General features: G+C 36.1%; 1 protein-coding gene across 2 annotated transcripts in view; it reads left to right on the top strand.

Moving 5' to 3' along the window:
• LOC128511627 (metabotropic glutamate receptor 7) overlaps nucleotides 1-24,243 on the top strand; it is a 224,341-nt gene that overhangs the window by 164,905 nt on the left and 35,193 nt on the right. For both annotated transcript variants that reach the window (XM_053484569.1, XM_053484568.1), the window contains 2 exons: nucleotides 23-162; nucleotides 20,304-21,239. In XM_053484569.1, the coding sequence (XP_053340544.1) occupies nucleotides 23-162; nucleotides 20,304-21,239 (1,076 nt within the window). The remainder of the gene's footprint in view (nucleotides 1-22; nucleotides 163-20,303; nucleotides 21,240-24,243) is intronic.

Here is a 24,243-nt window from a genome sequence, read left to right on the forward strand (position 1 = left end):
TCATTACTATTTTTTTTTTTAGGAAGTGCTGGAACTTCTGTGACATTCAACCAAAATGGAGACGCACCAGGCCGCTATGATCTCTTCCAGTACCAGATGAACAACAACAGCTCTCCGGGTTATAAAGTGATCGGCCAGTGGACAGAATCTCTCCAGCTTAATGTAAGTACACTCTACTGAGATACTCTGCACTTTAAATATGACCTCAACATCCTTACTATAAAGCTGAAGTTGTAAATCTAAAGTGATTGCACTACAGTTATTAAGATGACACTGCGGTTGATCATATTTCTACTTTATATTGTCTTTGATGAAAGTACTGTATAACACACTACTTAGATCCTTTATATACACCAAGCGTTTTAGTAAAAGAACTAGAGTATCTCAATTCAAGGTCGTTCCTACAGTATCTCTCAAAAACAGACTCAATCTTCTTGGCCTTAATTTCACAAGACATTGGAAACATCATGGTCCATGTATGAATAAAGGTATTCTATTAAAGTCAGATACAGTGACTAAAGAGCTTTGCACTTGTTATCACTATTTTTAGATGGATTTTTTGTTTAAGACAGGGTGGCATGGTGGTGTAGTGGCTATCATTATGGCCTCTGTGGCAAAGGGCATAAAGCCAGTGCAGCACCTTGGCCTTGCTTGGTAGGTTTTCCTCCGGGTACTCCGGGTACTTAGAAACAGATTGCTTTGAGACATGGCACATTATTATTATGGAAATAACGATTAGAAGATGGGTAAATTGTGGCCATGAAGAGAGACATACAGTATGTTCAGCAGCAATACTTTAATAGGCTGTTTTGGTCAAAAGCATGTTCACAGGGGATCTTTGGTCAGGACTTCACAGGGGATGTGACAATAACTTTTAGCCGGGTGTCTGTAAGGCACAAGTGGTATTTGTAAATAATTCTGTGTGCAGTTCCCACAGAAAGATGCATCTCTTTAGTTTTTTTAAAGGACCAGGCGTTCCACGCGCAGAATGTTCACGGGAACGACATTGGGCTTTCAGTCACCTCGTCATTCAAGGACATCCGGTTTTCTTTGAAAAGTTTTTCACCATTCGAATGTTTTACTGCCGCTAACAGTGTTAAAGGCTCAAATGTCAAGTGGTTTTATGCCCTCATTCACGTTTCAATTTTACTTGAACTCACCTTGTATAATGAAAGTGGTCTTTGAAAAAGAATAGCAAAGTATACGAAGACAAAAGGTTCAAGGCACTCTTTTTTTCTGGCAAGAAGTGGAGTGACTTAAACCCTTTCTTCTTTGTTTAAAGATATCTCATATTCTGTTCTATTTAAAAAGAATCTGAATGCCAAAGGAGGTGCCGCATTTGCATGTTTCAATGCATGTTACCATTTGAATGTTCAAATTACTATTCAAAGTGTTCCTCCAAAATGGGCCCCGTGAGGAGAAAATTGCATTGCAAAAGTCGCTGTGACATACTGTAGTGGAAATGGTCAACCGCGGATCTCTTGAGAAACTCAGGATTGAAGAGGAAATGCAATTTTTGCAACAAATGAGACAAATGTATTGATGAATGATAAATAAATGCCCTGCTGATAGAACAGTTAAAGGAGGTGGAGGACATTAATTTTATATAATATGCCTGGTAGACTCTCTCATTTCCACTTTATTTTAGTGATTAGACTGATAAGTAAAGTACAAAACCCAACATGATTTAAGAAAAATAATCAACACCTGCCATGCGTACGACTGGGAGTTCTGTTCCCAGCCAATGCCCAAACCTCAGTCACTGGATGAAGCCCGGATAAAATAGGAGAGTTGTGTCAGGAAGGTCATCTCTTGTAAAACCCATGCCATGTGTGTGGATTAGACAGTCTGACTGGTGGTGACTCCTCAATGGGAGCAGCTGAAAGACTTATGTTGTTTATTTTTTCAGCTGCTCCCATTAAGGGGTCCCCACAGCGGACTATCTGATCCGCACAACAACTTGGCACAGGTCTTACGTCGGAAGCCCCCTCCTGACGCAACCCTCCCATTTTATTCGTGCTTGGAACTGATACTTCATCCAGAGGCTAGGATTTGGGCATTGGCTGGGAACATTTAATGTCATAAAACATTTACAAAACAAGTTGTCACATTTAACAGACACTCTTATCCAGAGCGACTTACATTTGATCTCATTCTACACCTCTACATTGGCAACTTGGTGTTGCTGGCGTTTAAATCTAGAAAACATATTGACTTTCCTGGCTCCTTAAAAAATAATTCATCATATCATTTTGTGTTATTTTATTGTCCACCTTAACAAAACCCCATCACTCATTTTTTACCATAGAATTATGACATAATAGAACAAGTGCATGACTACAGTCAACATATTATAACTAATCAGAATTAAAGTTTTTTTTTTTAATTCTTAAGGGGATTTTATGCATTACTGTTATGTTCAAAAGTTAGTACTCCCTGTTTTTTTTTTATTTGTGTGAATAATAATACTAATAAAAAAAATCATATGATCATATTGATGCTCAGTAGTAGGCAAATTCAACCTTAGCTGAACAAGAATTTATAACTTTTTTCAACACACCATTATTTATTTAACATGAAGCCAAACATGTGGGCAATACTAAACACCTCTAATAATTCAACAGTTTGTATATCCATGTTTAGCAAAAAAAACAAAAAAAAACAAAAAAAAAAAAACATTGAATTAAAAGAACAGGTACTAACTTTTTAACATAACTTTATGCATTGAAAAAAAAAATCAATACCATCCATAAATTAAGCAGTGACATTTCTCTCTCCTGATGGGGCCAAGCACTAAATAATTCACTATAATTACCCATAATATGCACCATATGTGGGAGCGTTGTTGTCTTTAGTTGGTACACTGATGAGTGTTCATTCTCTGCTTATTAAAATTCATCATGCATTTCCAGACCGTGATATCCTCCGAATGTAATGGCCCATCCTCAGAATGTAAACGTCTTTTATCACGGCCTGTGCGATTATTTTTCCATACTGATCGAGGGCTAAAGTGAATTACAGCACATGCGGATTTGCTTCACTTAGATTTGCTGCAATTAGATGTCAGGAAGAATGTGTTAGTAAGCAAGGTTCATTTGCAATGATTGAACGGATAGAAGTTCAGTGCCATCCTGTTATTATTCTTGGACTAAGGTTTTGATTTATGGACTGCAGCTACAATTTGTCATGTAACTCAGCAATATTTTGGCCACTCTTGCTAAAACTTAGAGATAACAAAAATATGGGTTGTGTTTGCCATCATACATTATTCATTGACAGTCTTTTTTTTCTTTTTTTATTTATTTTTACTGAAACACAAAAATTGTTGTTTAGTTATATAAGAAAGTTTTAAACAATAAGGTTTTCTATGAATTACTAAAAAAATCAAAGTTTCTACATGTTCAGTCCAAATGACTATTAAAAAAGTGTGTGCATTAATAAAATACTACTTGACACAAAGTGGGTAAAATAACAGATATGTAAACCATAAATTAAAAATCTATTTAAATTACAATTTGGACAAATTTTGACATTTGACATAAATTCAGAATTGTGAAAATACTAAAGGATATTATTATTATTATTATTATTATTATTATTATTGGTAGTAGTAGCAGTATTAATTGTCTGTAATTAATCATTGTCTGTGATCAATCATGATTAATCACAATTTTAAAATACTTAGATTTACTTATTATTATAAAACATGCCATGTTGGAATAAAGAAATCCATGACAAGCTGGTTAGAGGAAACAGATCATGCCATTTTATAATATCTCAAACTTTGACATTTAACACATGTTTAATCAAGATCTCTCATGGGACTGGCACTGCATACAGTGGCTGGGTAGTATGGGGTGTGGCAACCCGCCTGAGCCACCACTCCCACATCTTACCTTCGATGTGTTCTTATAAAAATACTGTAGTTTCCCGTCAAGGTAGCTCAAGCACACAACGTTGGTTTTATCCAAACTTACAACTTGCAGTTCAGCACACCTAGCAATGTTTCTTTAAGACTGCATTTTGTTATTTAATTGCTTACTATAAAATAGTTTTTAATTATGTAAAAAAAAAAAATACATACAGTAATGAACATGTCACATCCACTACAGACAATTCACAGCCGAGCTGCCACAAGGCAGATTTATTTACTGTATTGTATTTTGAACAACAACTTTATTTTCCCAGACTCATTTTTTTCCTAGATTATTATCTGTAAGTAAGGTCTTTGTTTTCTCATCTTGGTTGCTTAGTGTCGGTGTAGTCTGTCTGATTTGTCTGTTGTTGCTTCATGCCATGTCTATATTTTTATGCTTTTTGTCTTTCCTTTAGTTATTTGTTTTTTTTTTGCTTGCTTGTATGAAAAAAGGCCTGCACCAGCATTTTCAAACTGTGACTACAAGAATGTGGTTTTGATAAAGTCAGAAATGGAGTTTGTGACCAAATAGTTTTTTCTATCATTTTACCTATTACAGGTTTTTGAAAGTTTATATCAGCTTTCCAACTATTAACATTTTTAATTTACTAATAAATAGGATGTTGCACTTTTAACCATTTATTAGGTTGATGTATAATAATTAATTATTAATAAATAATAATATTAATTAATTAATAATACTATTTTTTTAGTCAAATTAATTAATCCCAAATAGTTTTTAAAACAAACTTAAAAAATACAAAAAATACAAACAAAAAACATGTCTTTTTGTACAATACCGCAATACTGTGTACCCCTGAACTGCAAGTGTAAATATGCTGTACAAATTATAAAATATGTGAGCTGTGGAGAATTATTATGCAAAACAATATTGTGCATTGATAAACTTTTAATTGGTTAAAATCTTTTTGAAAATCAATTGATTAATCATTGCCATTCCTAGAAAAAAATTTCAACTCTATTTTACTTTATGTTTTCTCTTAAAGATAATAATAATAATAATAATAATTATTATTATTATTATTATTATTATTATTATTATTATACAACGTGCCATATTATCGGAAAAAAGTTATTGCAATAAAAAAGACTGGCACAGACCCTACTGACTCTTACAAAGTGCTGACACAGAAGACTTTCTGTATCTACAGAAACATTAACTACAGAGTAGATGAATAACAAAAAAAAAAATTGTATTATTATTATTATTATTATGTTTTGGTTATAAATGTAAATCATGGGTCATGCAAGGGTATTTGAATGAGTTGTTGCTATAGAAACTATACATTATCTCACAATCAGAATTAAAAATTTAACAGTTCTGACCTAAACCCTTTTGTTAAGAAGCAAATCATTGTTCATTACCTTAGGTTTATTTTACAATTAAATCTAAATCCATATCTTTATGAAATCTATATGCATAACCTCACACCGTAGGAGTTCATTTTAATCACGAGCAGATGCATCGATTGTTAATTACTAACACAGCAGGCATGTTCCAGTTCTGCTCTGCCATATGTTATTGATCAGACACACTTCCGGATTAATGCCAGACAACGCTGCAATTCAGTTGACAAAGAACAGATGCAGAGAAGAGGTTCATGCTTGGCTCCCTGTCAAATACAAATAAGGTGTAAATCTCCTGTGCAGTACGGGGCGCTGTAATGCATTTCGACATGTCTACAAACATTTCTAGCGCTATCAGGCTGAGGAAGGTCATCAAATCGACAGGTGTGTTAATGGATTCTTTCCTCGGCCAAATACAAGCTTTTAGGAAAGTTTATTTATTATTTTTTTTAATCAGAAGAAAGTGCCAGTTTTTAATCCATCAGTATTGCTAGAAGTTGGAAATTTGTATTAAGCTTTCCCCATTAAGATTGCCATGGCATGACCGCAGGATATGCCGTCTTACATGCTTGTTTAGGAAACGAGCATTAAACTCACTGCGTCAGATAGGGTTAAATAATTTGTTGCACCTGAAACAAATTAAATTCCTGCAGTAATTATCTAATGGAAGGCTTTTAACTGTTTGCTTAGATAATTTCAGGTGGTAAGTAAGTAAAAAAACTAATTTTGTATCAGAAACTCTTGCTATAAAAATATTATGTTGTTAAAAAAATCTAAAATAGATAAAATAGCTTTTGTGCTTCTTTACACTTAACTGAGATTTAAAAAGACAAAAAGATTGATTTAGTGTTAAAACTAGTATTACTATTGGAAGGAGTCATTGTTGTTGTACCCCAAGTAGAATCCAACTAATTAATAAATAATGTTAATAAACAAGGTTTTAAATAACTTCATACAGCAATTAGTTTTGAATCAGTAATCTGATTGGACAAGAGGCATTCCTCGAGTAGTAATAACCCACATTTAAAACCAGTCACGGAAACACTTTCAGCAAGAAATCACATCTGATAACGTTATGTCATCTTAAACAACACGCTGTCTCCTTAGTAACTGATTTTAAGTCATTCCACATTGCCTCCCTTTGTTTATCGCTGACACAGGATACAAAGCTAACAACAGCTCCTAACACGGGGTTGAATCCAGAATCAACCTCTAACCCCTGATCGAGGGCACTATTTGGTGTGTGGAACAAGGGATTATACACGCTACATACCGTAGCAAACTAGTATTCCATTTTAAGCATTTTAAATAATACCAGAAATTAGTTAATATTTTAAAGCAGAATAAGTTGAAATATAAACATATGTTTATGATATATGTACAGTATGATAAGACATAATACTTAATACTGCTACATAGGACTTTCGCTTCTGTTACTTACACTAACTTTCGGCCACTAACTGTTCATGAATCCTGGGTCATGAAACAAATTGTTGATTCTGAGGCAGACACTACTCTACATTTAATATTAATCAATAATCAGTAAAATAATGTGTAATTATTAAAATCTGTACCGAACATTAGTTCAAGTTCAAATAGGCTTTTATTGTCATTTCGAACATATACAGTTTAGTACCCACTGAAACGAAATGACGTTTCTCCAGGGCCAAGGTGCTACATACAACATAAATTAACAACATAAATAAAAAATCTAACTAACGAAGAAACCTATAGATAATATAGATTGACATTTTTAAATTAACAGAAAACTATCTACGTTTTATATAAAAGATACAAGGTTGAAGTTCACATGCAAGTGTGCAAACAAGAGTGACAAAGTGACAACATGACACATTTCAGTACTTCATGATGATGAGGTAATGAGTTGAGGTAGTGGGAGAAGAAACAGTAAACACTCATTTAAAATTCCCAGCAAATTTTCAACTGTTTTGGTAACATTGTTGCAATGTTAATTATTTTTACATTGTTTGCGTACATTATTTGTAACATCATAACAATTGAAATGTTTCCTCGTACTTTTTCTGTATTAACATACATATCCATACATACATATAAATCATTACTACCACTGACAGGTGAAATAAATAGTATTAATTATATTATTGCAATGGCACCTTTTACGGGTTAGGAAGTGTTAGGAAGCAAGTAAACAATTAATTTGTAAACTTAATGTCTGGAAAGCAGGAAAAATGAGCAATTGTTAGGATCTTACCACCTTTAAAAATATGCATATATGTGATTGCTAGATGGCTTGGTTAAACCAGTTGTAAAACGACACGCCTTGTACTGTAGGTTTTTTCCTGGTTAGTACCTACTGTAGCCAAAGTTGTACAAGGAAGAAACAAAAAAACATGACATGACAACCATGAACCATGATAGACTCACTAATGCACATGTGGAGTGAAGGGTATGGGTCAGATTTCCCATGCTAGGTCATGGCCTGTAGATTCCCAAGCCGTCAATTTAAACGAGCATCTGTAGATAAATCGAAGCCCCACCATGTAAGGGCGTCAGCTAACATATGGTTGCCAGAAATGTCTTCACACCATGTCTTTAGAGGTCCTATATAGTAGGCCATGTAGGTCCATGCCTCAATAAGTAAAAGCCATTTTAAAGGCACAATTTTAGGTAGCTGTTTTTAATATTATGGCTGATTGAATAATATTGACCCAAACCATACAATCAAAGCAACCCAAAACTTTCTAAAGGCCACATAATAGAATATTTGACATTTTAATGACCACAATCCAACTGGGCTGCATTTAACCTCATGAAGACAAAACCAATGAAATATCTACGGTTATCTTAAAGAGGCAACTCAACCACCACCTCTTTCCTGCGTATGTAACATCTTAAACAGAAAAAAAAGAGAAGGAGAAGGTTATTGCTAGGAGCACATGGCAGCAACCAACATAAAGTAAGTTAAAGGACCTGTTCCATGATGTCTGTGATTGAATGAAACTTAGTTGACTCAGTTTATCATCAGTTATGGTATCAGTAATAATGCATTCATGCTGCATTTTTGGCTTATCGATGTTCGCCAAAATCTGTCCCAATGTTTTCCTCCATGCTTCGTAATACCAGCTGCTATAGGGAACAGTAAATAATCCCTTACGTACATAGTTTCAGAATAGCTTTTATTTACTTTTAGTTAAAAGTAAGACTTGTACTGTGTTTTTGTATTTTGTTTTTTGTAGAAAGCAATTGCATTAAATATTATAAGTGTTATGTGTCCATTCATGCAAGTGGATCATTTGTCAGAAACCGATTCTTCTCTAGGCCTCAGCAACATCATAAATGGATTTGGCCTGTTTTGTGGGAATCAGGCACTGTGTGGCACTGTAAGTACCTACAGAGAGAGAGAGAGGATTCGCATCTCCTGGATGCTATTGAGTCACAGATGAAGAGGCATGTTCAAGGATCGCCCCCGGCTCCCGTAGCAAATGTCATTTCTGCATCACGCATTCCTTTCCCCCCTGCCGAGTAAATCAGCAAAATGGCAAGAGGGTTCAGCTAACACTCAGGCGACACTCAAAACGTGTGCGGATTTTGGTGTCTGCATTTTTATGAAAGCATAAAGCTTGTCTCCTCTGCTGCAGAACATTGTCCCCAGAACTCCTGAGCACAGATAGCCACATAAGATCACATTGTAATGAGTTATGCTTGAAGTGTGTGGGGGAGGGGAACAATAAAATTTATAAAAAAAACAAAACAAATATAAAAATAAATAAAAATCACCCCTACTGGCCCCCTTGGCACATTAGAAGATAAGCATGGTTGCTAGGTTGATCTCACACGCTTAGTGGGTTTATGATAAGAGTCAGCACTGCATTCATTCCCAGGAGAAAAAAAAGAAATGTCCAGTGACTAATGGTAAACTGGGTTATTAAAGAATTCATTGGGATGGTTAATGGCAGATGTGGATGTGCAAGATCTTCAGATTCTTTTTTTTTTTTTTGCACACTGCAGAAGCTTTAATAATTAAATGGACAACACACTTGGTGAGAAGTTGCATTTTATAAAAAAGAAAGGTTTCAAAATTCGAAATATACAGTAGGAGCAGTGCATTACAGATTTTTATGTATTCTTTTTGTCCAAAAATATTTTTCAATTTAAAAATTGGCATCACATCAGAGAAGTTTAGGATATGCAGGATTGCATCAACAATTTAAATAATCCTTTTTTTATTCATTTCAGTCATTTTAGTCATATTCATTTAGTTCAGGTTAGTGGTTTGTTTATATTATGGGAAATTTTACTTACTAAAGTTGATGGAAATTTCACAGACAGACCCAAACAAAAAATATGACTACACAAGCTGGGTTTTAAAAACCCACACACGTTTTTAGTCAAAATCAATAAAGAACTGAAGTGAATCTGAGGTTGAGAAACTATCAAAGGTAAAAATTCATGGAACAGAACTGATGCTTCTTCATGCTTCCAGAACCACTTTTGCATAATTTGAGACCTATAATATAATTAAAAAAAACTCCATAGAATCTAGGTTCATTCAGAACATTCAGGTCGACTGCAGAGCCAAGACTTGTGCAACTGAAGCAACTCAGATCATACAGTAACACTGCCTTCAAGGGTTTGCACGATGCGCACTATGCATGATAGGTGCATGAGCGAAGACGTGCCCAACGCTCTGGAATAGAGTCAATCTGAATTTATCAGACCACAAGAACTAACACGTGGTTTTCTCATGGCCACACAGCTGTTTAGTCCCAAAAGTATAATCCAATTAATAAAATACTATAATAGCACCTTGGCTTTACTGATTCAACTAGCTTTTGTTATTCATTTGCATTGGCACATTAATGTACTTTATTTATTAAATCTTTATTATATTTTTATAATGTTCTATAGTTATTACTTTTTATATGTGTATATTTTTAGAAAATAAACATGTAGTGCTATAGGAAAATCCTCAATTACTGTAAGCTCATTTCCTCTCCTTGGCTGATTGCGCATATTGAATATCAAGCATAAAACATAAAACAAATATCAGGAATTAGGCACCTTGATTGTCCATTTTAATTAGCACAGCACAAGTTATCTTAATCAATCAGTGGGCAATTATTCACTTTTTCATTCCCTCAATCAGGAGTAATACCCAGATTTGTGTTGTGTTGTAATACTTTTTGACTAAAAGAAGCTGTAACAGTGAATTACATTTACAATGAATGCATTTTTCACTTCAGTCCCCTGTTATTTGTTTGGGCTTGCAGCTACAACAAGTTGTTTTCAGAGAAGCCACGGTTCTGATAGAAGGTTTCGGGCATACATTTTATATTCATGGATCCAAGACGACAACAAGCTAAGTTGCATACATGAGAAAATGAGTTCCTTACAAAAAAAGAAGAAGAAAGGAATAAAAAGGAAATCCTGTTTTCACAACATTCTAGCATAAACATACATGTTGGCACAAAACCTTTGCTATTGCTGTCTCTTAGGCTCAGACACCTAAATCTAAGCCTTCATTAACATCCCTGGTTCATTTCCTTACCACCTAATTTTCCCTCGTCAGTCACTTCCTGTCTGACAGTCGTTTGCTTGCTGTGTATATTCCATCACGCTAGTCTCTATGGGATCTCCTTAAAGAGGCATTTTTCTTCCTGAATAGTTAATTACTGTCGCAAACACTCATACACGAAAGCAGCCAAGCATGCCCGAGTGTCAGATTGAATTTGCGACATGACTGAGAACTGAACGCTCACTGTGTGACAAACCCATGACAGTTACTGTGTTTGACAATTACCACATCACTACACTGATCTCTAATAACCGTGTTTATTCTTCATGTTTAAGAAGAAAAAAGAAGAGACATACATAACTACACCTCTTATTTGCACGAAGGCCCGAAGGCAGTCAGGAGTGGCGAATTTATTTTTAAGAATCGGAGAAGGGAAGCCAGTACAGTGTCACAAGGGAGCTCAGCAGATGGAATTTTGCCACAGTCTGTACCATGTGAAATGTGGAGGAGGTTTAAAAAAGTAAAGGAATACCATCAAGGCCAAAGAGATAGATCTCACTTGGTATCCATAGCAACACTGCTGTTAATCTTGTTCAGATTTCTGCACTACGCTTCATGATGAGCATTAAGGACAGGCGTAAAGAGGACCCCGAAGTCCAAATAATGAACCGCTCCTTAACAGCTGCAAGGAAAAATTGCTTTAGGGAGCATATATCAAGCTCAAATGTGCATAGCTGCATGGCTGTTTTCCCAGCAGTTCTCACTGAAAAGCATCAGGCACGTATATCAGGACTAGAGTTCATGGTCACCAAGACTCCATGTTAGAACCCAACAAATTACTATTCACTGACCCAAAACAACTCGGACCATAACATGTCCAGCAGCATTTATAAAAACATTTATGTGTGTGGTATAAGAGATGGATGAGTCAGGAGGAAAGCTGGGGAGTGGGGGTTGGTTTGGGGGGGTTATCTTGGTTTCCAAGCAACTAGACTCAGCAGACGGCACAAAGCTGTGAAATGCTTGATAGTGTGGAGTTAATAACGCTAAAGGAGGCAATAGCTAAAAGTGGGACCTGCAGACCACCAAAGGAACATGATATATATCCTGATAAAGGGTAGTTTTATTATCACTATAAATAATATTAAACCAGAGATTAGTGTCATCTTGTTCTCAAATCTATTTTCATTGTATATAACACATGGTTGGTGCATTAGGTAAGTTTAATCTAAAATTTCAAATGAAATGAATGTTCATTACTATTTTTCCTACTAGGGCAGATATTATTACCAACTAAACATGATAAACTATATATTCTGATGCATTTGGGCTGGGGTTTGATGCATACATTTGGTGATACATTTTACTTATTAGGGCTACTATTTACAAATTTATTGAATACTGTTAAACCTGTAAACATGTGTTTAATACATACCTGTAAATTAAAGTCTTTGTTGAAGCTTAAATAAGAGGCCAATCGCTCATCCCTGGGTGTGGGCAGTGGCAGATGTTGCTCATTGGTTCTTGAAAGAAAACAAATTATTTTTAAATGCAATATGATGATTTGAAAAAAAGAAAAAAATTATCCATTCAAGTTGCATAACACCCTCTATCCATTATCTATACTGCTTATCCTATGTAGGGGTGCTGTGTAGTGAACTTAAGGCACAGAGAAGACAATTTACCTGAGCACAAGTGCACATAGACTCGCACACCAAATCATACAGTACACTACAGGAACTTTGGAAACAGCACACCATGAACAAAATGCACACAGACTAAAGGCAGGATTCAAATTCCTAACTCTGGAAATGTGAGGCAATAGTCCTACTGTAACCACCATGTCATACAGAAATATACCATTTTATAATAATTATGTGTAAATTTGCCTATGTTCAAAATACATTGTGCATATGCCAGACTTAGCATCAAACACCACTTCCCAACTCCAACTCCTACAATTACTTTCCCCATTCTCGTTTTCCTGATTACTGATTACACACAAATTACAACCATTCTGTGTGTGATAGTCTACCAGTCATTACTAAGCCTTAATTTGTTTATCTGGTTCTGATCCTCTTTCAGGTTTTCCCTTATTTTGGTCTGTTTGTCAAGTTTTGTAAAAACTCTTTTAACCTGGACTTGCATCCTAATCTGCATCTATAACAGAATACCATACACCAATCAGCCTTAACATTAAATCCATTAATATTAAAACCCCAAGAGTCTGGGTTCCCCTTGTGCCACCCAGGCATCTCTGTCCCCTCAGAGAGTAGATCCGCAGGGCCTCTGGGAGGAGCGCTGTGGTGTCTGGCACTAGGACATTGGCAGCAGGTGCTGTGGGGTGGGGCCTATGTGGATCGGATTTGTTTGTCCACAACGTCATCCCATGGATGATCAATCAGTTTCGGTTTTAGGAAGTTTGAGGGCTGGGTTGGTGATCTTATGATCTTTGCCTGCTAAGTCCCATGTGCAGTGGGTTGCTGGTGCCTGCTATTAATGCCAGCAACCCACATTTCTGTGGGATTAGATCAGCTGTGAGATTGGATTGGTCAGGCTAGCCTTTGGACCTTGCATGCATTGGTAAGCCTTGGATATCCATCATCCTATCACCAGTTGTCTTGTATATAGTTGGTGATGTTATTCACTTCACCTCTCACTGGTCATAATGTTATGTTTGTATGTTTATAATGCAAAATAATTAAAAAATTGTTTCTCAACCAATATTACACGATTGTATAAAAAAATATTGCTGGCATAAAGAAGGTGAATAATATGTAACGGTTTATTTATATGTTAATTCAAATTAATATTTTATTAGTCACATACACAGTCATACACAGCACGATATGCAGTGAAATGCTTAGACAACTGCTCATGTCCTTAAAATTATAATATGGAATATAAAGTATAGATGCAATTATTGTTGAATAAATGTTCCACATATCTTAAGCTATGCCGAAAAAAAACACTGAGGTGCTCAGTAGTGAACCTGTTTATTACATGTTATTATGTTCTCAGCTAACTTTTTTCTATTTATGCAAAATTCGGTTTTCTGGATTTATTCACACTCTATTTTAAATGTACACCATCTGCCACCTATGCCTCAGTGGTGCTAAGTTGTCAGTGTTCAATACTGTAGCTGTTAAAAAAAAGAAGAAAAAAAACAGGTAATGGAGGCCAAATATTTGTTAGAAGTTATAAATAAGATGCAAGAACACTAAGTAACTGAGGACCTGATTATTCTGGGAAAAGGTCCAATGATAAAAAAGTGCTAGATTGTTTTAAAAGCATTTGCTATACAACTAACACTGAGAGTGTATGCATACTGTATAGGTCATTTAGTTTTATTGCTTACATTCCATTTGAATGTCATGTGTTTATTGAATTCACAAATGCAACTGAATTACATAATTGCACATCTGTAACACAATAGCTATAACATAATTTCATAACTATTACACAATTATGTAAATGTTACATTAGTTATATAACTGTCCCATAATTCCATATCTATTATTCTATAATGTTTGCATGACTACACAATTGTTTAACTATTATTAGTTTCACTTTCATATATGATTAAACCCTGTTACATAATTATAGTTTAATGATTACAGAATTTTGATCAGCTCTGAAAATCTCTTTTTTTTTTTTTCAAAGGATCACATAACATTTAGACTATCGTGTTTAAAAAATGTAAAAAGTTTGTGGGTTTTATAAGCGTAGTGGCACCTGCTTGAAATACACACAGTCATGATTAACAAGTACTGTATTTTGTACATATAAAGTAGTAAATTACAAAAAAAAAAAAAGAAGCAAAGAGCAAGCAGTGTCATGTGGAATGCGCAGGTAGTTTAAATATTTGTCATTCATACAGTATGAACACTACTGTTCCCATTAGAACTCCACACTACTTGTTGAATCTTCTGTAAGAAATGATCTATTTGCTAAGCATGTAGGCGTAGGCCACTTGGTTTAGCTTCAGTATTAAAGCCAAGTCCCACCTCACCTGTGCTGCTTGCCAGACAGAAGAGATGAGTTATTGGCAAGTCCACTTATCAGTAAATGGTGCCAGTAAAAGCATAAAGCCTGGGCAGTCCAGATAAGAGAAGGAAGCTGTAGGCATAATGATCGAGGATGGAGCACAATGCCGTTTTTCAGCTGCTTCAAACACAAGGTAACCAGTGGTGCAGAACCACTAAAAGAACTCATATAGAGAAAGAAAAAGGTGGCTAATTTGAAGCCCTACAAATACAGTATACTACTGGCACCAAGGTGGCTTAGTGGTTAGCACAATTTCCTTGCAGCTCCAGAGTACAGGTTCAAATCCCGCCTCAGGATTGAGTTTATGGAGTTTGCATGTTCTCCCTGTGCTTGGTCTGTTTCTCCAGGTACTCTGGTTTCCCTCCTACAATCCAAAGACATGCAGATCAGTGTTCCCAAATTGCTGCAATATTTGAATATTGACCAAATATACTACCATGGTCATAAACATGGGAATAAATACAATTGTCACAATTGGCCTTCATGGTTCCTAGATGGATGGATGGATGATGGATCTGCATGATTGGCATTTTCCATGGTAATAGGTATGCAAAGCCCTATCCCAATACTTTTTTTTTTTTTTAGAATATTACACCTAGTTGTACAGCTTAAACAAACCAAAATAGGTTGAAAGAGAAGTTTTGTAAAAGTGGTGGCAGCATGTGACAAACTTCTGCATGGCTCACAGTGCGAAGCTAGGATGTTTTCCTTGGACAAGTCTGCTGGTAAGTATGCAATTTTACCATACTACATTAAGCAAGCAGTTTGCATTCGTCATCTTCCCCTCCTTGGCCAATTCCTCCTTTTTTTATTGCTTCTTTATATTTGTACCCCATTATGGTTGTCGGCTGGAGAGGCTTGATATAACAATCATCGGCCAACCATGGGTGCTTGAGCCCTGATTTGTATTGGAACTTGCATTTGTCATGGTGACAGGGAATCAGCTGCTCACAAGCTAAGGCTTTGGATTTCTGATTGGAAGGTTGTGAGTGAAATCCTGGTATCGCCAAAGCAACCCTGGTATTTTGAGCACTGTTGCTGACAAGAATGGCACCCGATTTGGTCTGTTGTAGGCAATTTATCTCAGTTTTCCACATGTGCTGTCCAGGTTGCTTTTCTGCTTACTGTAGCTGTAGAGAGTGGTTCTGAATTAGCCTGTGTAGTTGCTGACCATAGTGCTGATCTGTCAGTACCCTGCAGTATGGAATAGGCTGGTTGATCTCAATGTTTAAAAGCTGCAGTGTAAGTTATGGTTAGATTTTATTTTTAAAAGTATGGTTTTCCTTGGGCATTTTATTTATTCATTTTTAAAGGTGAAAGATATTTTAATAAGTCAATAAAATACCACTATGGTGGCTTAAGCAGCTACTGTATCCCTGCCACTTTTTTGGACTATTGCAATCTGCAAATGAAATAGAGTTAGTCAGGATTATATTTCATGAATTGCATACAAAATAACCCATATTATTAATGTGTGGAAATGTTGAAACTGTTGACATTACAAATGAACTCCATGTCACTAATTATTTGACTTATGATGTCAACTAGTCGCACCATTACTATTTAACAGCTTCTACTTCAAAAGTAGTAAATAAAAAAAAAACTTTTAATTTTATTTTTAATTTTGAAATGAATTTGCTAATTATTTCCCCCTACACCCAAGTCCTGCTGTAATTAAATATATTTATATATTAATACTGAATATGTGCTTGTCAACCTTTCACATCACTTTTCATACTCTTAAACCTAAATATAACCTTTATATACAATGAAACTTTTTCTTGATCATGTCTTCATTTAGCTTCAACTCAGATTCGTCCCTATTCCCTCAACCTAAATTTTTAAAACAGTATTATCAAATCTTTCTTACCCTGTATTCTTTTTTTAAGTAGTCTCTCAAAGATCAATAATCTCTCAAACCCTGTTGTTAGACTCTCCTTCTTGGTATCTAACACTTTAAATGACCTCAGGCCTTGACTGGTCCCATCTCGCCTTGGATTAATGTAGAACACTATACCATAAAATCCCAGTTGTGGGTCTTGAATGGTGGTATTACAGCACTGTCTGTGTTATTATGGATACACTGATAAGATCAGAACCCCTACAAATACAGTATACTGCTGAAATGAAAAGATCTCCCTGATTGACAAGAATCATATTAACAGACTTCTGCATTTACAACAATACCATTCGTGCGGCTGGTATGATTTAGCTGTTGTTTTATCTTTATCCAACGAGAGAAATGTAGCAGAACTTTAATCTTTTAGTCCAAATTTTCTATACATATGAGGAGATCTGTATGTTCTGTGCATGGAACAGATCAGCATTCAATACCTCCATCAGCAACCTCCGTCACACTCATCAGCTCATAGATCTTTGTAGACTCGAAAGCTGTATCTCTACTCATAACTCAGCATGATGACATTAGATGTCTGCACAACATCCTGGAAGTTTAGGTGCAATGTTTTCAGCATGCTTCTACTCTTCTATTCTTCTCTGCTGCTTCCACTTCCACTCTCTCATTAGTAGGTCATTTAACATCACTGGGAAGCGGTACATTAGAAAAGAAGCCATTGCTGTTTTGTTTTTAAGTACTAACTGTGAAGCCTGACTGTTATCACATATGTTTAAAATTATTTTTCCTCTATGTTTAGCACTTTTTTTAAAAAAAAGAAAGCCTCCATTATTGTCGAACATGATGTTCTATGAAGATTTCTACACAAAAAATAAAAGCTTCTTACTTCTAAGACTGCAGCATATTTTTCATACTGTAATTTATATATTATGTAGTTTACTTTGTGTTTTTCTCTATAATTTTCTTACTATTACATTTAGTTAACAAAAAAAATAAAGAAAGAAAAGAACTGTGTGAGTTAAACAGCACATCTTATATAAACTATAACCATAAAGGTTAAACATACAGTAATACCACCGATGTTTGAATACTTTTCAGTGAATATGAAACAAAGAGGATATGTTAATATGTAGGAATTTTAAGCATGTATATGTAGGTTGCTTCTCATTTGTATTCATAAATCTGGTCCACCAAAGTCTAATCTGCAAAAATCGTTGAACTTTTTTGGCCGGAGCAGAAGCAATCTACCACCGAGGCACAAGTAATCCTCTCCTGTGTTAGTGGTTTCGGCAGCACCGGAGTTTTTCTGTGAATTCGAGTTTTTTCAAGCGTCTTTCACTTGTCCGTCCCTTTCACGGGTTCATTCCCCCTGACCCGAAATGCCACTCAGGTTGTGGCAGTCCAGGCTAGATTTGCAGCCTCAATGGAATTTGTGCACTTGACAGCACTAGAGCGAGCTACTTTAGTTTCATTTGAGCGCGAGATTGCACCTTTAGTGGAACTGTTTCATTGGAGTTTCTTTCAATGACTTGTTTATTTATTTATCAGATCATTCTTTTATTCATTTGTTCCCAGTCAAAGGCGTCATTTCTTTGTTTGTTAGTTGTTTTGTGTTATACAACCATTACTTCTCACCAAGTAGTCTGATTGGACGAGAGACATTTCATAAGTTCTGATTTGGAGCATAACAATGCTGCCACTTTTCACAGGTGTTCTTATAGTCATTAACTATAGTAACTGTTGATCATCAGCCTGGGTGAAAGATGGTCAGTACGGTTTGCAGCACTGGAAAGAGGGGAGAGAACAGCTGCCTGCCAAAACCCACATTTAAAACTAGTCACGGAAGCACTTTCAGCAAGAAAGCACATCTGATAATGTTATGTCATCTTAAACAACAATTTGTCTACTTAGTATGAGCTATGAAGCTAACTAGGGATGCAAGCTCATAGGAGCTTTTTAAACCACTTTCACCACCCTGGTAACAAGTAGCGTACTATAATTTAAATAGAAAGTTAAAAAATCCTTTACAAAAGTCTTAAATTCTTGTTAGGTCCAAGGCTTAAGGCATGGATATGTGTTCATAGACAATAAGCACAAATTTTTATACCTCCAGCTTGGAGCTCATGTCATTGATGTATTGAGTGTAGGTATCATTAGTAACAGGTTATCATTTGTTTTCATGTGTGCATAATGAGCATTGCCGGTTGTGTGAATAATGGAGGTGATTTGATGTAGGAAGAAAAAAAAAAAGAAAAACAGCCAGAAACACATATTACCAAAAAGCAACAGAATCACTAGAAAGGACCTTTCACATAACAAGTAAGATTTTGGTGGCTCATAAAAGATGTGTCCAGCCTCTCGTTGTTTTTCTGTCTTCTTCTGATCCCAGATGGCTGGCTGTGCTAGATTAGAAGTGTGCACCGAGTGTCTTCTTTTGTTCACACATTGGAATGCTTGGCCGTATCCAATCAAGCAGCCGACTGTGTGTGTCAGCCCATGTGATTCGGCTTTTCTTTCCTCTGCTTCAGGTGCCACTCTTCTATTCACGCTGTTGCCAAGGAAAGGCTGAGAAACTTGCCATAACAAATAATGGTTGACAATAGCCCCGGAGAGTAATAGGTTTCTAGGGCTTTAATCATTACATGTTTAGCGTCTCCAAGACTGACCACCTGTTTATATAACCAAGAGAATTTTCTGTTGTGCCTTAATATTGAATCAAACGTCAATCAGTTTGTTATTACAGTTCATTCCACAACTATAATCTGAATAAAGATTTATTTTTGCTTTTAAAAAAAACTGTCACTTCATCTTTTCATGCACCTTCTTCTAATTTATGTATTTTTCCCCCTAAATTTTATCAGTTAATCAGAAGCACTACTTAGTTAATGACTTCTCTATGTTTGATGTCTTTCCCCACCTCACATTGTTGGAAGTTTTAATTAAAACTGTTAAATTAAATTCAGCACTGTCTCCGTGGAGATGGAGCTTAAAAGGACTGCAAAAAATATTTCAAAATCACTTTGCGATTAGATTAGAAAAAAAATGCCAGCACAAAAAGTAAAAATTAAATAAAAAATGGCAAATGTGCACAGCAAATAAACAATTCTAAAAAAAAAAAAATGTGTATTTTATTTATGTGAATACATTATGTACACCTGTAGTGTTGGTCGGCCATTATTATTTATCCTACCATAATAGTTCTTATGTAATTTAGCTTCTTTTTATATTTATTTCATTTAGGAATGGTAAGCATAAATGAAAAAAAAGCTGCAGCAATTAAATTAACTAGTCCCAACTGGCATTTTGCACTATAGTGCCTGCTGTTGCTTCTTAAATGTTTTTTTAAGCCTCTGACCAAGTTTATAAAAAAAGTCACATGTTACCAAATTTACACACCACAATAACTCTTAAATAAAAAATAAAAAAAAACAATGATTTACAATATTCAAACACTCTTAAAAATTCTCAAAAATGAAGGTCCAAATAGAACCTGTTAGGCAAGCAAGATCTCTTGACCATATAAAGAACCTTTAAAGAATAATCTAAGGACAATATGTACTTTTTAAAATTCACTTAAACAAAATAGTATTAAGACCATGTTCTTTGTTGACTTCTTTCAGATGGAGGACATGCAGTGGCCCAGTGGTGATGTTGAAATCCCTGGATCCATCTGTAGCAAGCCATGTAAGACCGGCCAAAGGAAGAAAACAGTAAAAGGGATGCCATGCTGCTGGCACTGTGAGCCCTGTGATGGCTACCAGTACCAGTTTGACGAAACAACATGCAAGTTGTGCTCCTACAATATGCGACCCAATGGTAACCGAACCGGGTGCCAGCCCATCCCTATCGTCAAGCTGGAGTGGCATTCTCCCTGGGCAGTCATCCCTGTCTTCTTGGCAATGCTCGGCATCGTGGCTACCATTTTCGTCATGGCTACATTCATCCGTTACAACGACACACCCATAGTGCGAGCTTCAGGACGGGAACTCAGCTATGTGCTTCTGACAGGGATCTTCCTTTGCTATATTATAACTTTTGTGATGATTGCCAAACCTGATGCAGCGGTCTGTTCCTTCAGACGCATCTTCCTCGGCTTGGGGATGTGTATTAGCTACGCTGCACTGCTAACCAAGACAAATAGAATTTACCGAATCTTTGAAGAGGGGAAGAAGTCAGTGACACCACCTAGACTGATCAGTCCAACATCCCAGCTTGCAATAACATCGAGCCTCATTTCGGTGCAGCTTCTTGGAGTCTTCATATGGTTTGGGGTGGATCCTCCGAACACAATAATTGATTATGATGAACAGAAAACTATCAATCCAGACAAAGCTAGAGGTGTGCTCAAGTGTGACATTACAGATTTACAAATAATTTGCTCACTGGGATACAGTATTTTGCTTATGGTCACATGTACGGTCTATGCCATCAAGACACGAGGAGTTCCCGAGAACTTCAACGAGGCCAAGCCCATTGGCTTCACCATGTACACCACCTGTATTGTTTGGCTGGCCTTCATTCCTATATTCTTTGGAACAGCGCAGTCTGCAGAAAAGGTAAAAAAAATGCATACTTACTGTATTTGTTGTTTTACATAAAGACTATTAAGCATTTAGGTGAACTTGAAATTCACTTAAGACTCCCAAACAGGATCCAATGCATCTAGCAGTTGTTGTTGGTCTTTCGGCTGCTCCCGGCAAGGGGTCGCCACAGCGGAATACCCAGTCCGCACTACAACTTGGCACAGGTTGCCCTTCTTGACGCAACCCTCCCATTTTATCCGGGCTTGGAACTGGCACTGCATCCCGTGGCTGGGGTTTTGGGCACTGGCTGGGAATCGCACCCGGCCTTCCTCATGGCAGGCGAAACACCTACTACTGAGCCACCAGTGGCCTATCCAATGCATCATTGATGACATACTGTAATGCTTTAAGTTCTGGGCTAAATACTGACCTTGGGTTACTGTCAGTATGGACATTTTAAATCTTTGTCCATGTGGATCTTTTCTGGTTTCTCTGATTTCCCCCTTAAAAAAAAAATTATAATAGATTTGTCAATAAATATATTGATATAAATATTATCATAAGTAACGATTAATTATGCTATTTTGCTGTTAATAGTGAATAATGGATAATCTGGGTTTGCATAAAGCTCTGTGGTAGAGTTCTATCCATTACCATCTTGTACCCAGTACTTCCAAAATCCAGATACATCACAACTGTAACCCGGATTACCAAAGATGAATAAGTTAATGAATGAGTTAATTAATTAATGAGTGACCACCAGATAACAGCAAGTTAAGAACTTAATCTACTTTAAACATTGATTTAACAGGGCTGCATGAATTTGAAACCTGGTTTTAGCGGTTCCAGGTCTGGAGACCTGTTAGCTAGTGTCCACTAAGTGAGACCCTGTTTGCTAGTGTCCAACAACTGACATCCTGTCAGCCGCTATCAACAAACCAAAATCATGTTAATTACTATCCAATAACCAATATTGTTTTAGGTAGATCCTAAGAGCACCCTACAGTAGATCCTAGCTGTCCACAAATTGAGGTCCTGTTAGTTTCTATCCACCAGCCAAGATCCTGTTAGATACTGTTAACCAAAAAATGTCCAGTTAGGTACTGTCACCACACAAGGTTTCTGTTGGTTCATGTTAGCTATTTTCCACCAAAATTGTTGTAGATACTATTTACCAAACAGTGTCCAGTAAGCTACTGTAGGTTCTGAAAACATCCTAGCTAGTGACTGTTAACTGAGGTCTTATTAGCTACTGTCCACCAACCAAGATCCTGTTAGCTACTGTCCACCAAACAAAATCATTTTAGCTAGACCATGAGAGCATCATAGATAGAGGCCACTAACTGAAACACTGTTACTGTTCAGTAACTTTGTAGATATATTTCCATTTATATCAGATTCTCCAGGTTAGTCAGGTTGTAGGCGGAGGTTTCTGGTTATTAGGATTTCAAATGAGGCTTTGCATATACAAAGAGGTAGATATATCTTCTGGGTGGAGAAGACCTCTTCATCCATTTATGAAATCATCAATTTCAGTCGAAACAAATATGTTTCACAGAGAGAGCCAAGTGCATCTTTTATTCATCTACCGTTGAAAAAATATATCTTTATGCCTTCCTTATGGAAGTATTTCTGTCTAAATATCCCCTTACTGTCATTTTCTCTAAGGCAAGTAACCTTCCATATGTATCACAAGTTCAGCTTCATTTTAAATCCATTTGCAGAATGTTGTTGTAATGGTGCTATTTGGTAATACCTGTTTGCTAGCTTTGGGCAATCGAGCCGGTGGCTTTTTCACCTCCGAACCGTCATCCATTTTTCATTCCTTTTATAGGAAAGGATAAAATGTTGTTCGATATGGGAAAGGGTAGGGTCCTTGTAGGCTGGAAGGGCAGAATGGTAATGATGACTCAGTTTCAGGGATCATACAAACACACACACACACACACACACACACACACACACACACACACACACACACACACATAGCCCTTTTAGTTTCATAATCATAAGGACATTTTCTCTTTTCTGTTTTGTTTTTTTCATCATGCAAATAGCTGGAATGGAAAGCAATTACTTAAAGTATAAAAGGAAATTATTTCAGTGCATGTGACACACTGAATGCAATAGAGATCCAGAATACAATAATGGACTGAACAAACTGTGAAATGACATTTAGGATTTTTAAAATATATATTTCAAACAAATATGTAATATTTAGACCATGTCTTGATATAATGATACTCTGCTGTTCTGTCTATACCTTATATGAGTAATTTACAGTTTTTACTGTACAGGAAAATTTACAAGAATTGCTTCCCTATTAACCTCACTGAAAGGGCTAGTACGCTAATTTATGGGGGTAAAGTCATTTAAATTTTATTATAGCCAGAATTTAAGTTCAAACAGGATGCAAGTGGATCAAACTGGAAATTCGGGACAAATGTTAACATAAGAGTGCAGTACAGAATTATGGATGCACCGAAATGAAATTTTTGGCCGAAACCGAACAATAATGAAATGCTTGGCCGAAGACCGAACGCGGTGTTTCGCATTTTTTTCCCTTTATTTTGCCAATTTATTTTTATTATTTATTAAATAGTAAAAATTTGCTTTTTACTATTTTGTGTTGCTTTTCAAAAAACTAAATCAAATAACAAAAATACAATTTCAAAATATTTATTTAACACTGAACATTTTTTTAAACATTCCAGCAGATATTATACAAACAAAGCACAATATAACTTAAAATAAATAAATTAGTAAAATAAAAAAAAATGTTTTACTTGGCTATCTTTGAAGCCCCCCTTCTTGAATAGCCTATGTTAGGGCTATAACTGACTGCTGAAAGAATGTAACTCTGTATGTCTACAACAACAAATGTGCATTAAATGGTGCAAAAAATGTGGATTCGCTGCTGCTGTTGCCGTAGCCGCCGCCGTGTCTTTCTCGTACTCTGCATGATGTTCGGGGTGTCTTGATTTTAAGTGATAAATTAAACTTAAAGTGCTGTACGTTTTTGCAGATGCACCCCCTC

The sequence above is a fragment of the Clarias gariepinus genome, chromosome 23, assembly GCF_024256425.1.
Source record: "Clarias gariepinus isolate MV-2021 ecotype Netherlands chromosome 23, CGAR_prim_01v2, whole genome shotgun sequence".
In the NCBI taxonomy this organism is placed as follows: Eukaryota; Metazoa; Chordata; class Actinopteri; order Siluriformes; family Clariidae; genus Clarias; species Clarias gariepinus.